Genomic DNA, 16,827 nt, shown 5'->3' on the forward strand with positions numbered 1-16,827 from the left:
GCCTTTGCCTGGATTAAAAGTGTATACCACCAAACCCAGCCAAATAAAACTTTTTAAAAACAAGACTCCTGGATAAAATCATGACATCTGGAGTCACTTATCCTTGTAGTTTTTTGAGACAAGATTCCATGTGGCTCAGGGTGGCCTTCAATTCATCATATAGCTGAAGATGTCCTTAAACTTGCAATCTTCCTGCCTCAACCTCCCAAGTGCTAAGACAGGTATATACCACTATGCCTGGTTTATGCAATATTGAGGATTTAACCCAGGACTTTATGGATGATGGGCAAACACTCTACTAACTCAGCCACACCCCCAGCCTCCATGTAATATTTTTAATACGTGTCTACTCATCATATGTTGGCACTAGTTTGGCTCTATGTGAGTAGAAGGGACGGCTACAGGTTTACTATTACTAATATACAGGCCGCTAGTTTAGAAAACAAGTATCACTGTGATATTTTACTAAGGAACTGCTTTTGTTGCAAAAGCAGATACTGTATGCTAGACCTCACTTTAGATTTAAAAGGCAAATTATTTATCTGTCTCTGTATAATAACATATATGCATAACCAAGAAAGGCCCCTTTCTTAAACTTGGTTTAACAAATGAACTGTTATTAATAATAAATAACATCTTTCTTATGAAACAGGCAATTTTATGTAATTTATTCTATGAAGTAAAGACCAAATTTAAACCTAAAAAACAATGAATTTCCTACTTCAGCTATGGCTGACCATTCCCTGAGCATAAATCTCCTTTTCCTTCTATCAGCTATGAACTGAGCTCAAATCTGTCCCACAGAAACTATTAAATGGTATTATTAAACAATTGTATTTGTTGCTTTTTGCAGTCGCTATTTATACTAACTGTGGCATTTACATTTCATATTTCTATCATAAGGCTCTCTAGAAGCAGCAATAGCCAAAGATATTTTTCTTAAAAAATCAATTTTAAAAGTGGATCTTTATCCAAATACAACAAAAAAGCAAAGAAGTAAAACGTCCACAAACATTGTCATTCTTAGGTTAATGTAATTTCCAAACTCACCTTCCCGGTTACTATGAAAAGCAGAAGTGGGAAGAACTCTAACATAACATGCTACACAAAAAGGAGATAAATGATTGACTTCAGGAGCCCACTACACACTGCAGGATAGTCAAGGGGGAAGGATGTGACTGTTCAGAACTGCCCATCTATCTGGCTGCCGGTATTTGATTCTATTAAACATAGTACTACAAAATGTACCAAGAAGTAGAGTAATATTACATTTGTGAACAAAACAGGTCCAAGAGTCTAAGCTGTAATTTACACATGAAGCATATGCAGTCACAAAGCACAAAAATGTGACAGTCTGGATGCTTACGAAACAGCCTGTTTGTCTCAGGTTATGCTTTGATAAGCAGCAGCCTAGAGACACCCATGGATTTCTTAAGCAGTGGGTCTACTTGGCAGCACTGGTAACCCGTTTCCTGTTCTGTTCAGTCATCTGAAAACCGACAGACTCCAGTAACGCGCTCTTCCAGTCCTCTGCCAGCTTTCCATGTTTGTTCCTTTCAGGCTTTAAGTCAGAAGTTGGAATGTGTTGCTTTTTGTCACAACAGGCATTTCAAAAGATGGTAACTAACCAAATTCAAGAGCTCTTTGGCCACATTAGTAACAGGCTTACCCTTCATTCCAAACTACTTCATAACCCCTTTTCCTCTAGTCTCTCCAGGATGGCCTGGATCTTGCAGACAGCCTCTTTCCTGGCCTGGCGGACAGAGTCCTGGCCCCCCGTCTCAACAGAGTCCAGCTCTAACAGCTGTTTCGTCAACATTTCCTCCAGCAGCCAGTAGGCTTTGTCTGTCTTTTTCCCCACAAACTCTTCGACTTCTTGCTCAAGATACTGGACCTTCTCCAGCACATGTATGATTTTCTTAATACTTGGAGGCGTGCCTTCATCGGAAGAGAAACACTCTTCAGGGAGATTATTACTCTGAACTGGATTGCTGGGATGGTCACTGGTGGCATTACCATACAACTGAGGCTCAGCACTGTATTGGACTTGAGAATCCAGAAGGTCTGAATTGTCATTGTTCATTGCTCCCGAAGATTCATACTGATGGACACTGCAAGGAAAGCCGTGCCGGCTCATGCCTTGACCCGACGGGTTATAGGAGTAGGAGTCCTGGGAACGGGAAGACGGGAAGGAGAGAAGAGTCTCTTTAATGGGAGGCCAGCAACAGCAGGTATGTTGTTAGTACACATCTTTCCCCAAACAGGAAAGTACTTGTAAAGATTCCCACCAATAAAACTGGCTCCCACTTTAATCACGGAGAAAAACACTGTTAAGATAACACGGGGCCAGGCGGTGGTGGCACATGCCTGTAATTCCAGCACTCGGGAGGCAGAGCTAGGTGGATCTCTGTGAGTTCGAGGCCAGCCTGGACTACAAAGCGAGATCCAGGACAGGCACCAAAACAACACAGAGAAACCCTGTCTTGAAAATAAATAATAAATAAATAAATAAACAAAAAGATAAAAAGGGCAAGCCCTTTCTCCTAAATATGATGGCTGGAATCTACCTCAATGCAAGTCACTTTTGTGAACATTTCACAATCAATCTTACTACCTCACAATTCATCCAATGACTGAATAATTAGTTTTCTTCCTTAAATAGTAAAAGCCTCAGGAACTCAGCCCAAAGCAGAGTGCTCTGTCTGAGGGTTCTGTAATGACACCACAGACAGTGCTGTGCTACTTTACACTTTTTCATTTCCTGTCCACATATCATTTGAGGATACAAAATACACTGCTTGATTCTGTTTATCATTCAGATAGCATCACAGTAAAAAATAAGCATTTTTCTGTCTTTTTAAAAAAGATATGGTGCTGGAGAGATGGCCAGCAGTTAAGAGCACTGGCTGCTCTTCCAGAGTACCCAAATTTGATTATCAGTAGCCACAAGGCAGCTCATAATTGTAACTCTAGTTCCAGGGAATCTGCCTCCAAAGGAACCAGGCACACTCATGGTGCATAAACATATATGTAGCCAGTACATCTATACATATAAAAAAAAGTACAAAAAAAGATAAGAATCTTAAAAAATAAAAATAAAAACCAATCCCCAAGCAACAGTGTCTATAAGAAAAAACAAAAACATAAATTAAGCTGCACTAATGCTGTAGGGTAATAATCAACTTCTTAGTCTCCAGTCACCAACGGCAAATACAGAGACGTGTCATCCTCTGTTCTCTTAATAACCCAGAGATCAAAAGAACAGCATGTGGAAGGTATCTGACCTTAGGTTGTTGGGGTGGCGGTGAAGGAGGTGGCTGAGGAGAACTGTTGCCAGGCCAGGCTGAAGTACTTTCTGTCATGTAGAGATTCCCAGGTGGGACTGAGGGTGCAGCTGAAGGCCAGGGGTAACGGGCCCCCATCCCATAAGCACCAGAAGCCCATGCCTCATCTTGTGGTCGTACAGTAGATCCTGACTGTGGCACAGTGCGGTTACCATCTCCATAGGGATAGTGGGGTAAGGTCATTGCAGGGTTCTAGATTGGGAAAAATAAATATGCAAGTATGCTCGTTGGCCACTGCTTCAAAAAACAAAACAAAACAAAATAAAACCTTAAAAGTAATAAAAAATAGCATGGACAGGTCCTGACCTGCTAATAACTCATTAATCAATTACCAAAAATTCTCCACACCTGAGAAACCTGGACTCCAAAAATACAAAGAACAGAGTTGGTCAAAGACTCAGGAGTAAGATCTAAAATCCACTGGATGAAAGCATATATATGAATTTCCCACAAACACTACAGATAAATGAATCCATACACTATAAACACAAACACAGTAGAATTCTTCTCAAAACAAACAGAAATAAACGTGGCATATTCTTTTTTTTAAGTTTTTTTAAAAAGTGTTTTGAGACAGGGTTTCTCTGTGCAGCCCTGGCTGTCCTGGAACTCACTCTGTAGACCAGGCTGGCCTCAAACTCAAAGCATCTCCTGTTTCTGCCTACCAAGTGCTGAGATTAAAGGCACACACCACCACCGCCTGAACCAACATGGCATATTCTTAGCATATTAATAGAAACCTAACAGCACGGGAAAAGATTAAGTTAGGAAAAGTTTTGAACAACAACTGAAGATTTATTTTGTCATATAAGTTGTATGGGGGCTGTAGAAATGTGCCAGAGGTGAAGAGCATATACTGCTCTTCTAGAGGACCCTGAGTTCAAGTCCTAGACACCATGTCAGGTGGCTCCCAAACCTGTTCCAGGGATTCTTACACCTCTGGCCTTTGTGAGAACCTGCATTCACGTACACGTGTACAAACATTTGCTGTGCAAGTCTGGTGACCTGAGTTTGATCCCTAGAGCCTACAGAAGGTAAAAGGAGAGAACACACTCCACACAGTTGTTCTCTGACTTCCACACATGGGCTGTGTGTGTGTGTGTGTGTGTGTTATCCCCCCAAATCCCATCATGCACACAAACCATAAATACAACTTAGAATTTAAAAGAACTATAATTAAGGTACCTTTGGCCAAAATCCTTCATAGAAAAATCTCTAAACAGCCACAATGTTTTCTTTTTTGTTTTGTTTTTTAGTTAAGGCTACACTATGTAGCATTGGATGGTCTCGAACTCAAAGGGATTAGCTTGCCTCTGCCTCATGATCATTAGGATTAAAGACGTCACTGGCTCTAGTTTTCTTGAACTCTTACTTGTACAGATAACTAACTTTCCACTGTTGACGTTTTTCCCTGACGGAAGACTGCTTACCTGTGAAGCAGGATATCCTGGGACCTGACCCCGGAGAGGAGGGGCTTCTGTCTGACAGTCCTGCTGGGAATATATCCAACGAGAGACTGGGGTTGGGCTGTTACCAGGTGAACGGTAAGTGCTTGGAACTTCCGTGGAGTAACTGCTTTGAGTGTAGCCAGGTACATAATAGGCCCCAGAGTATGAGGCAGTATTTGGTGCAGGACCAGGAGGGTATGGCGGACCATAGGCTCCATTTGTATAAGAATTCAAACTCTGAAAAAAAACCAAGACCAGAGGGAAAGAAAGACAATGAGTAAGGGCTGAAATGTACTTCCTGACCAACCTTGATGAAAAGCTAAGCACCTCAGCAGTCCAGGAAGCACTCTTTCTCTTCTCTATTGTAATCGCAGCCCTGCACTGAACTCTTAATCTACTGTGATGACAGATGAAGTGACAAAGTAATGGCCTTCTCAAAAGCTTCCTCAAATGTAATTCACAATTACATCTACTAGCAGAGAACTTGGACCCAGAGACGGTGACTCTAGAGAACCTGGGGGACTAGCTAGAGAGAAGAAGAAGTACCACTATATAAAAGAAAGAAGGATAAAGAGAGAAATCATAGCCCTCACTCTGTGATTACTCTTAGCTTCAGCTGCTCTATCAGGAACATGAAGAGCCTAAACGTCCCTGGCAGGATCACTGAGAAAACTAAGGAGATAGCAAAACTAAATGACACAATATGCTCAACAGATGGTGATGCCACTGCTGTAAGTATTATGGTGAGTGCAGGAAAGGAACCCAAGTCTGATTCTCCAGTCCGCACTGAACAATGAAACCACCCTGCTTCCCAGATAACACCAACAACGGCCTGCAAACTCCTCAGCACACTGCTTACCAGTGTGGTTTTAAACAGCACTGGGCCTAAACCCACAGCCTTACACATGCCAGACTTGTTAGCCCAAGATACAGTACCAGTTCCTGTTCCTGCAGTTTTAAATCTTCTACCCAGACTATTACATTGCTAATACCCAGAATCCTGCTCAATGTTCCAAATAAGATTGAAGCGAAGCCCTAAACTTAAACTATTACTTTAATGTTTTCTATTCTTTTCTGTGTACACGCATGTGTGTACGTGTGTGATGTGGAGGGGACATGCATGTGTCACAGCATCCTTTTGGAGGTCAGAGGACAGTCTAGAACGTAAGTCCTTTTCTTTCACTTGCCTGTGAACTTGTTTGACACAGTCTCTTAGCCACTGTTTTATACTCCAGGCTAGGGATTACAGACATGGCTGCTGCATTTAGCCTTTATGTGGCTCTGGGAATCCAAATTCAGGCCATCACGGTTGCATGGCAGATACTGTCCACTGAGCCATCTCCCCACCTCACTTCAGCTTTCAAATTGTAAAATCATGTCTTCTTGTAACCATTGCTGTCTCCAATCCTTTTCCTTTTCACTACACATGACTAAAATGGCTGTGTCGGCACCTGTGTGTAATCTCAGGGCTGTGGCAGGGAGAAGTTCACGCTTGTAGCTAGTAGTTTACAAAGTGAGACCTTGTCTGAGGGAAGGGAGGAACCCTCACTGTGTGTGCACACCTGTGATCCCAGCACTAAGGAGGATGAGGCAGGAGAATATGAGATAGAAGAGAGCCTGGCCAATATTAGTAGGACCTGTTTCAAAAGACAAATTAACAAGAGAAACAAAAGAAAAATGCCCAAAGAATTGCATGTGTGGTCAGGGACAATGAAAGATTAAAGAGCCAAGTAATATTTCCCCAGAAGCCCTTGAGGTTTTCAGTCTGAAAAAGGTACAGATTTGGGCTGGGGATTTAGCTCAGTGGTAAAGCGCTTGCCTAGCAAGCGCAAGGCCCTGGGTTTGGTCCTCAGCTCCAGTTTAAAAAAAAAAAAAAAAGAAGGTACAGATTTGATAAGACATCATGTGACTTTCTGGTGTATAACTTGGCTTCCCAAGGAAATCATTCAACTAGAAAAAAGTTCACAGGTATGAAGTAGCTCATGTACCTATTTGTAATTAACAAAATAAGATAGGGCAGGAGAGATGGCTCCGTGGTTAAGGCACTGGCTGCTCTTCCAGAGGACCCAGGTTCAATTCTCAGCACCCAGATGGTGCTGCAACTCCAGTTCCAGGGGATCTGATGGCTTCTTCCAGCCTCTATGGGCACTGCATACATGTGGTAGACATACATACAAGCAGGTAAAGCATCCTTAGCTATATAAAATAAAAATAAGGAACTCTTTAAAAAATTAGTTACACAAAATATAGAATCTAAAGCTGGGCAGTGGTGGTACACACCTTTAATCCCTGTAATCCTTTAACTCAGGAGGCAGAGGCAGAAAAGATCTCTGTGAGTTCAAAGCCAGCCTGGTCTACAGAGTGAGTTCTAGGACAGCCAATGCTACAGAGACCTCATCTCAAAAAACCAAAAAAAAAAAAAAAAAAGTACACACACACACACACACACACACACACACACACACACACACACACACACAAAACGTGTTTCATGTGTGTCCTGTATAATGAAATGACTAGATAAAACCTATTCTTTTTTTTTCTTTTTAAGGAAGTTTCAAAAACTTCATTTACTTTTATTTCATGCACATTGGTGTTTTGCCTATGGTTGCGTGAGGGTGTTGGATCCCCCTGAAACTGGAGTTACAGACAGCTGTGAGCTGCCACATGGGTGCTGGGAATTGAACCTGGGTCCTCTACAAGAGCAGCCAGTACTCTTAACCACTGAGCCATCTCTCCAGCCCCAAGGACTATTCTTTGAAGGAATTTTATTCAATTTGTTGTTAGAAACAAGTAGGTTTAATTTTAGAATTGTCTCCTCGTCAGAATTCTTTTTTTTGAAACAGGTCTCATTAAGTGGCTTGACTGTCCTGGAACTTGCTACACAGACAGGGCTGGCCTTGAACTCACTCTAGAGATCCTTCTGCCTCTGCCTCCTGAGTGCCGGGATTCAAGGCGTGTGCCATCCCCTCAGCCAGGTTGCAGAAGCTGCTCAGTGTCTGTCCTGCTCTGTTCTCCTGGCTTAGTGGAGATAGGCGGCGAACAGATCATTGGGCGAGCCCAGCTCGCTTCCTCTCTTCGCAGTTGCTGAAGCAGGAGGTGCTGAGCAGCTCGGTATGTACTGTACAGTCCAGATGTCGGCTGCTGCGACAGGAAGAATAACCCAGAACCTTGGAACAATCTAGGTCCAGATAAAAAATACACATTCTACTCAGGGAGACGACTACAGCAAACTGAAGAAGGCGGCCCAGACTTCTGAACCATGAACTTCATCATAAAGCTAATAATAACAAAGGTCTTTCTCCTCTGAATGCATGAAATCATGTTGATTCTTTTGTGGTTTATTACACTGATAAATAAATCTCTGAAACTTGATACATGCCACTATTTTTTCTGTTTTCGAGACCGGGTTTCTCTGTGTAGTTTTGAGCCTTTCCTGGATCTCTCTCTGTAGCCCAGGCTGGCCTCCAACTCACAGAGATCCACCTGCCTCTGCCTCCCCAGTGCTGAGATTAAAGGTGTGTACCACCACCGCCCGGCAATACATGCCACTATTTAGCACTGAAAATCCGTATGGGACTCTATAGAAATTTAAAGGGAAAAAAAGTGTGTGCCACCATGCCCGGTCATATGTATTTCTTTACTGTGCGTGCAACAGTGGTGAGGTCACATGTGCACATATCCTGCAGCAGACTGAGTTCAGAGGACACCTGGTGAGTGTCCTCCAGCATGTGGACTCCAGGAACAGAGCCTGGGTGATAAGACCTGGTGACAAGTACATTTTCCCACTGATTCTCTTGCTGGTACCCCCTTGTGACGTCTACTCATGCTATGTATATTAGTCACTTTTCTATAGCTGTGATAAAACACTATAACCAAGGCAACTGAAGAGGAGAGTTCATGCGGGCTTGTGGCTCCGGAGGTGAGTCCACTGTGGTGGATCGGAGGCACAGAAGCTGGAGCAGTGAGCTGAGTGCTGTAATCGCAAACGATAAGCAGAAAGCCGACAGCGAGCTCAGAGTGACTCAATCCTTAAACCCTCAATGTCCCCCCAGTAACATACCTCTTAAATCTCAAAAACAGCACCACCAATTGGGGAACAAGTCGTCAAATGCTAGAGCCTCTGGGGACAGTTTTTTTTTTCCCCATTTTTATTGTTTTTAAATACACATACTTGAGTTTACTTACAAGCAATAAAATATGCTATTTGATATTTGCTTCAAAATAGTCTAAGAAAATATTCCAAAGATAAAGACAATGTGGTCAAGTGTTGAGACTTGTGGATGCTGAGAGACCATTTATTTCTACTTTTGTTTAATATGAAAGAGGACGAGGGAGAAGAAGCTGGGTACGGTGGTCATAGGCCCAAGCACAATTCCTGCACTCAAGAGGCAGAGAGCTATCTTGGAATAAAGAGGAAGTTCTGTCAGGGAGTCTGTAAGCTGCACAGGACAGGCAAGCACAGAAGTGTGCAAGAGGGCAGCAGAGAGGGCTCACGGGGTAAAAGTGCCTGTTTTGCAAGCCTAATGATGTGAGTTTAACCCCAAGAGCCCAGTGAAAAGGGCCCCTGAGAGCTGTCTCTACTTCCACACGTGCACTGGGCACACTCCCACCCACCCCCAGCACACATCACATACACACAGAATACTAAAAACGTTACTGTTACTCCTTCCCTCCTTCTGTTCCACCGAACTTGTGGTTCTTATCTCTGCTTTTGCTCCCCCCCTTTTTTTTTTGTTTTGTTTTGTTTTTGTTTTTTCGAGACAGGGTTTCTCTGTTAGCTCTGGCTGTCCTGTAGCCCAGGCTGACCTTGAACTCACAGAGATCCAGCTGCCTCTGCCTCCTGAGTGCTGGGATTAAAGGCGTGCGCCACCACCTCCTGAACAGTTTTCTTAAGGCATGATCATGACTAATTTTTCCTTCAGTATCTCAGTCATCTCAGGAACCATCTTAAGTAAATCCGGGACTTCCATATCTGCCATTTGCAAAATCGGGGCTTCTGGGTCTTTGTTAATAGCTATAATTAATTACCTGTTGTCCTTCACCCCAGCTAAATACTAAATGGCTCCAGACATCCTGACGGCAATATAAAGTTCTGGTGCTACTACTTGTCCTGTCTGACCGGCTGCATGCCGTGAGGGACAAAGACAGCATCAATAGCGGCATGGAAGCATAGACCCCATGTAGCTGACTTGCCAGTCATCTGTCACTTCAAACTCGGACCCTAGACGCCACCACCTTGGCACCAGTTAGTTCTGGTCGACCATGTCTCAATGTCTAATCTACCATGCTCACACTCCTGCTGGCAAAGAACATGGTGCCTTTTCTGAACTGGCAGTATCCACTTGTTGCTGCAGCCTCGAGAGTTGTTCCCTGTCTTTAATCCCAGCACTCGGGAGGCAAAGGCAGGCGGACTTCTGAGTTCAAGGCCAGCCTGGGCTACAGAGTGAGTTCCAGGACAGCCAGGGCTACACAGACAAACCCTGTCTTGGAAAAATATAAAATAAATAAAAAAGCTTTAAAAAAATTTTTTTAAAAAGTTCCCTGAAAAGAAAACATCTTCATTTTTCTGTCATCACACTTCACTGTTTATAAAGTATTTCCTGCATAGATAGTTCTCATAAATGTGTCATGTGACTTGATCTCAATGATGTCAGAAATTGGCGACTATCAAGTTTGGGTGCTATTCTGGGCAGAAGGTTCTTTCACAGGGCAGCCACTCCAGCACAGCTGCTGTGTAACTGAACTGCTTCCGAGTTTCCAAAACCAGCGGTGTCGTTCCTCTGGAAGAAGAAGGCCTTTGTGTGCATCGTGCTAAGCCACCAGAGCTTTTGCCACACCGGCCACTTTACCCTTTTGTCACATTTGGTTCCAGCCACCAGGTGAGACACTTCACCTCCAAGATGCCTGGCTGCAGTGGCGGTCTTTAACTGGGTGTATCAACTACACTCCAGGGCAGGCCCTATGTCCAGGAGTATTGGCCCACACACAGTCCTGGGTTTTTTGTGTTATCTCTCTCTCTCTCTCTCTCTTTTTTTTTTGCTTTGTTTTGTTTTGGTCTTACTGGTATTTGTTTTTATTTTCTTTTTTTGTTTCCTTGTTTTTTATTTGAGAGGAAGAACAAGAAGTTGGGTACAAGAAGGGAGGTGGGGAGATCTGGGAAGAACTGGGCAACAGAAGGGAATATGATCAAACTATACTGAATGAAAAAATGTAATAAAATTTAAAAAATGAAAGTGTTAAAATGAAACCCATTATTATATATACTTAATACATGCTAATAATTTTTTTCTTTTTTCTTTTTTTCTTTTTTTTTTTTTTTTTTTGAGCTGAGGATCGAACCCAGGGCCTTATAATTGCTAGGCAAGCGCTCTACCACTGAGCTAAATCCTTAACCCACTAATAATTTTTTAAATTGAAGCTTGCCCCAGAGTGTTTAGCTCATGACGCTCTAGGTTTGATCCCTAACAATGAATAAAACTGGGTATGGTAACAGGGGCCTGTAATCCTAGTACTTAGGAGATGGAGCCATAAGAATCAAGAAGTTCAAGGTGATCCTCAACTACATACAATTTCAGGCCATCCTATGTTATATAAAACTGTCTTAAAAAAAGAAAAGAAGAAATGACAGAAAATCTCGGATTTTCAACCTTACCTGGCCTTGTAACTCTGGTCTTACAGGATATGCACTTGGATATGGGGCCCTTGGTCGCACAGAATTCCAGTAGTTAGAATTATAGCCAGGATATGGTGGCTGTTCCTAAGGACAAAGGGAAAATGAGTTAATTTCAAAAGCATTCTTTTTTTTTTTTTTGAGCTGAGGATCGAACCCAGGGCCTTGTGCTTGCTAGGCAAGCGCTCTACCACTGAGCTAAATCCCCAACCCTCAAAAGCATTCTTAATTAGGGTTGCTCACATGAGCATAGATGAAGGGTTATTTACAGAAGCATGGACAACTTAACAGCGACTACACCATTGCAGACCACCCCTACCCCCAACTATTAACTGTCAATAGAGCCTCTGGAAGGGTGGTGCTTTGCTGGTCACTCTATTAGACTGTTAATGGCCTATAAATCCTCAGAAAGGTGGAGCCTCATGAGTCTCTCCTCGTCTGTGATGGAGTGATGTTAAACCCAACCTTGTGCAAGTCTTACACAGTTGCTGTGAGCTCATCAGTGCAACGACCATGCCATACCAGAAGACAATTAATTTCCCATAACAGCCTTCTCCTCCCTCTTACTTTCCATCCCCACTTCCATAAAGTTCTTTGAGCCTTGGAAGAGATAAAATGCATGACCCATTTAGGGCTGAGCACTCAACAGTCACGTTTTTTCCAGCACATTAACCAGTTATAAATCTCAGCATTAATCACCACCCACTACCAACAACAGCAAACCTTTGACCAAACCTGAGACCAGCACTGATATGTGAGCACAATTAATTTGTCCATTTAGCAAAACAACAGTAGTAGCAGTTTCCCCCGTTAGGGTCCATGACCTCCCTAGCCACAGGCTTTTGAACGAGCTTACAGTACCAGGCATGAATTCTCTCCTGTAAAGTGGGACTCAAATACAAAGAGATTCGCTAACCCTCGAACAGTCAGGGCACTATCACACAAGATATCACACATTCTGCCAAGTAAGGTAGTGGATGAGCACGGGTCCCTATCTGGTTAAGACTGTTCATGAATTTTTCTCAAGCAGCCTGCACGGCTAAGGCTACTCAAGGCACTAGGAAAGCAGTCAGCAGGGAGAAAGCTGCCAGCTTTCACTTTGATGTCTCTGCCCTGCAAACAAAGTATGTGGCGTTTTCAAGAACAGGGCTTTTACTGTCTAGTTCTGGTGGCCAACCAAGAGCAGTGGCAACAGAAATACTACAAACAACATGTATGTATGCATCACGTGTGTGCCCGGTGCCTGAAGAGGCCAGAAGGGGGCCTCTGACCACTAGGAACGGCCATGTGGTTGTGGAATTGAACCCAGGTCCTATGGTAGAGTGTCCAGTGTTCTTAACCATTGAGCCATCTCTCTGGCCTAAGAAGTTGTTCTCTCAAAAAAACTGGTGAAAGCCTGGTGGTGGTGGTGGTGCACGCCTTTAATCCCAGCACCCGGGGAGGCAGAGGCAGGCAAATCTCTGTGAGTTCAAGGCCAGCCTGGTCTACAAAGCGAGTTCCAGGAAAGGCGCAAAGCTACAGAGAAACCCTGTCTTGAAAAACAACAACAAAAAATCAAAACAAATAAATAACCAAGCCAACAAACTTGGCGAAAGTGGTGGATTTTCAATTTCCCCATATGCTGTATTTAAATTTATTAGTTTAAAAAACCCAGGAAGGGGGGAGCTCATTTGTAATCTCAGCATTTGAGAGGTAGAGGCAAGAAGCTCAGAAATTCAAGATCATCCTTTGATACACAATGAGTTCAGAGCCAGCCTAAGATACAGGAGACCCCTATCTTAGAAAAATTAGTAAGTAAAGGCAAGTCTTTGCTGTATTCAGAGTAAGCCCTCCATGTCTTAATCCTGTTGCTGTGCACAAGAGTCAGTTGGGGAACTTAGAAAGCTGGAGCAAGAAATCTGGAAGAGGACAGAGTCTGAATTTCTAACAGCCTTGCAGTAATACTAAAGATTGCTACCCACAGACCACGCTTTCTGGGTAGATTTTTAGTTTCCAGTAGGGTTGCAGATATAGATAGGTCACTGGTAGAAAGTGTGTCTAGAATACACAAGGCCCCGGGTTCAAGTCCCAGCACTGGGTGGAGGGGAATTCTTTATTCCCCCCGCTTTTTTCATATGTGTGCATATGCATGTTTGCATGTGTGAGGATATACGTGTATATAGAGGCCCTCAATAGCTCTTCTACCTCACTCAATGAGGCAGGGTCTCTCCATCAAAAGCAGAGTTCTCCCATACTGCTAGCTGGTCTTGCTAGTCAGCTAGCTCTGGGGATCCCAACTCATCCTTCTAAAGCTGGAATTATAGATACACCACCCAGCATTTACATGGGGTCTAGGATCCAAAGCCCTGTCTTCACACTTGCAAGGCAAGCGCCTCAGCCTCAGAGCCATTCCCTAGTCCTGTACTTTTTTTTTTTTTAATTTCACAGATATATTAAAATTTAGTAAAAATCAATAAAGATTGTATTTAAAAAAATGTACATCTACAACAACATGCATATCTTTGATTTTTTTTTTTTAACCACTATATAAGAAACTCTACCCTTGGGCGGGGCATGGTGGCGCACGCCTTTAATTTCAGCTCTTGGGAGGCAGAGGCAGGAGGATCTGAGTTTGAGGCCAGTCTGGTCCACAGAGCCAGTTCCAGGACAGCCAGAGAAACCTTAGGGGAAAAAAAAAGAAAGAAAGAAAAGAAATGAAATTACTACCCTCAACTTCTCAAGTTTCAGGATCATCAACCTAAAAAGTAAGGTTTAAAGTGATTTACAAATGCACAAATGCCCATTATACATTTCCAGTTTTATCTCAAATAACTCTAGCACCATAAAATACACTATGTGCACAGCTTTACTCCAACCAAACCTTAAAGCTCACTACATGATACCAAACTAAGTCTTTCCCTAACTTTTTTTGGTTTTTCAAGACAGGGTTTCTCTGTGTAGCTTTGTGCCTTTCTTGGATCTTGCTCTGTGACCAGGCTGGCCTCGAACTCACAGAGATCCACCTGGCTCTGCCTCCCAAGTGCTAGGATTGAAGGCCGGCATCTTTCCCTAACTTTTTATCTCTACCCCCAGAAAACAGAATTTTAGTTTGATAATATAGCAAACTCAATAGAAGCCAGTCAGCAGTTAAAGATCAACTCCTGCTGGGCGGTGGCGGTGCATGCCTTTCATCCCAGCACTCAGGAGGCAGAGGCACTTGGATCTCTGTGAGTTCAAGGCCAGCCTGGTCTACAGATCGAGATCCAGGAAAGGCACAAAGCTACACAGAGAAACCCTGTCTCGAAACAACAACAACAACAACAACAAAATAATAAAAATCAACTCCTTTTCCTCATCAACTGATCTGTAATTTGGGTACTTAAAAGGTTGAGTACTTCATCACTAGATCATGTGATTAAAGTCCAAAAGCCTATTATTCCATTCTGCTTACTGAATCAGCACAGAAAATACGTATTTTTCTTTATGTTAACCTGTTAAGACTACATGTTTTTATTCTTACACAATTTTTAGAGAAATAACTAGCCTACCCTTTTAAAATATACAATTTAGTGGGTTTTAGGGCACTCAAAATTGTGATGCCATTATCACTAACTTCAGAACACTGTTATCACTTCGGAGCCCAGTTTTTCAATACTTCCTTCTAGTCCCCAACTCTAGGGTCTCTAGGAACTCCTTACTCTGGCACTACATATAAATGGAGTCACCCAATATGAAGCCCAAATCCTTGTGACTAGCTTCACCCACCATGTATGATGTATTCAAGGTTCATCCATGCTGAAACAAACAAGTATAGGAACTTCATAACTTTCTGGATGTTATGTTCTAAAACACACGCCATGTTTGCTAATCCAGCCATCCATCATTTGATAACTAGATGTTAGTTGCAGTTTTTGGCCACTGTGAGTAACGATGCTATGAAGATGCGTTAAAATTTTTTATGTGCACATGTTTTCTGTTTCTTTTTTTGTTTTCGTGTTGTTGTTTTTGTTTATTTAAAACAAGATCTTACCATGTAGCTCTGACTGTCTTGGAACACACTATGTAGACCAGGTTGGCCTGACTCTGCCTCCTAAGTGCTAGGAATAAAGGCGTGCACCACCAACTGATTTCCATTTTTTGAGTATACTTATAATAAGTGGATCTGCCGGATCATAAGCTAATTCTCTGCCACAAATTTTAGGAACTACCCAGCTATTTCCCACGCACTGTACTATTTTGTAATCCCATCCATCATTAATGTGTGAGAATTTTGTAATTCATTCTCAGCAAATAAAGATGCTATAAAGGCCAAAAGATGTGTGCCGCCCTCCTATAATAGCTCCATACAAGGAGAAAATAGAAATACATTTTTGGCAGGTATACAGGTAATAAAAATGTTACCGGTCCAAACATATTAAGCAAGTTAATCCCTCAGAGCCTTCTTCATTCAAAAATAGGGAGGCATTAATAACATCTGTCTTTCAGTCCTGTGATAACTAAATAGAACATAAAGGTACTACTTTGCAACATTGATTTTTCGTGATTCAATCCCAGGCAAAGCTCTAGCGATAAGGGATTAAATGGCCGGTACCCCCACCCCACTCCACCCCAGCCCAGCCCCCGGGCCGTCCAATCCCTTCCCCGCGGGAGGGGCTGCTGAGTAACCACTCAGGCTGCAGCTGCCCTAGGCACGCAGGAGAAATTGTTACAGCCGGATCACTCCGAACCTACGCTGTCGGGAGAGCGATCCCGCAGCCTGCTACTTAAGCCTAGGGAGTCAGCGCAGAATCATCACCTTTTCCTTTTCCGATGTTAACAAGCACACCGGTGATGAACGTGAAGTAAACATGAAGGGACACACGGAACAGAACACAAGCACCCAGACAGCCCCTCACGCCTCCAAATCTCGGTCTCGGCACCCTCCGAGGAAGAAGAGCAAATCAGAAACCTGAATCGTTAACAAACCCTAAGTAGAAAAACCCCCAATGGTCCTCACCTCCGCCCAAGACTTCCCTCCTGGAGCCCCGGGAAAGACTGCGATGCTTACCTGGTGCCCGCCTCCGGCTCGACTCGGTTCTGCCCAGGCGCCTGCAGAGGGGTAGTAGGCATCGCCACCTGCGCCTTCTCCGGGCCAGGTGGTCTCGGCCGGGGCGCCCCCGCGCCCCCGCCAGGAAACTGGAGGCTGGGGAGGCTCGGGGCGGAGAGGAGGGTATAAGGGCGGAGGTACGTGCACCGGGACATCGCCGCCCCCGGGCCCATAGTAGCGGCCGTACGAAGGTCCGTCACTGGGGCCGTAGCCCGAGCGCCTCAGGGCCGACATGGGCTCCACCGCCGCGAAGCGCTTCCCGCCCCCCACGGCCAGCCTAGTGCGCAGGCGCCTGCG

General features: G+C 43.6%; 1 protein-coding gene and 1 pseudogene across 1 annotated transcript; both read right to left on the bottom strand.

Annotated features, from left to right (window-relative positions):
• Positions 1-1,014: 1,014 nt before the first annotated feature.
• Positions 1,015-16,822, bottom strand: Bag4 (BAG cochaperone 4). The gene is made up of 5 exons (XM_036166595.1): positions 16,492-16,822; positions 11,448-11,552; positions 4,775-5,029; positions 3,285-3,536; positions 1,015-2,170 (listed from the first exon to the last, which is right to left on the bottom strand). Exons 1-5 carry the CDS (start codon positions 16,762-16,764, stop codon positions 1,688-1,690), a joined length of 1,368 nt encoding a protein of 455 aa, XP_036022488.1. The 5' UTR covers positions 16,765-16,822; the 3' UTR covers positions 1,015-1,687.
• Positions 9,685-11,237, bottom strand: LOC118569127 (annotated as a pseudogene).
• Positions 16,823-16,827: the final 5 nt, after the last annotated feature.

This window comes from Onychomys torridus, chromosome 17 (assembly GCF_903995425.1).
Source record: "Onychomys torridus chromosome 17, mOncTor1.1, whole genome shotgun sequence".
NCBI classification, from domain to species: Eukaryota; Metazoa; Chordata; class Mammalia; order Rodentia; family Cricetidae; genus Onychomys; species Onychomys torridus.

Coding starts and splice junctions, on each gene's coding strand:
- Bag4 (XM_036166595.1), bottom strand. CDS start 16,764: ATGTCGGCCCTGAGGCGCTCGGGCTACGGCCCCAGTGACGGACCTTCG. Junction 5,030..11,447: donor GACCAGAGTTACAAGGCCAG/GTAAGGTTGAAA, acceptor GTTTTTTTTCAG/AGTTTGAATTCTTATACAAA. Junction 2,171..3,284: donor CGCCACCCCAACAACCTAAG/GTCAGATACCTT, acceptor TCCCGTTCCCAG/GACTCCTACTCCTATAACCC.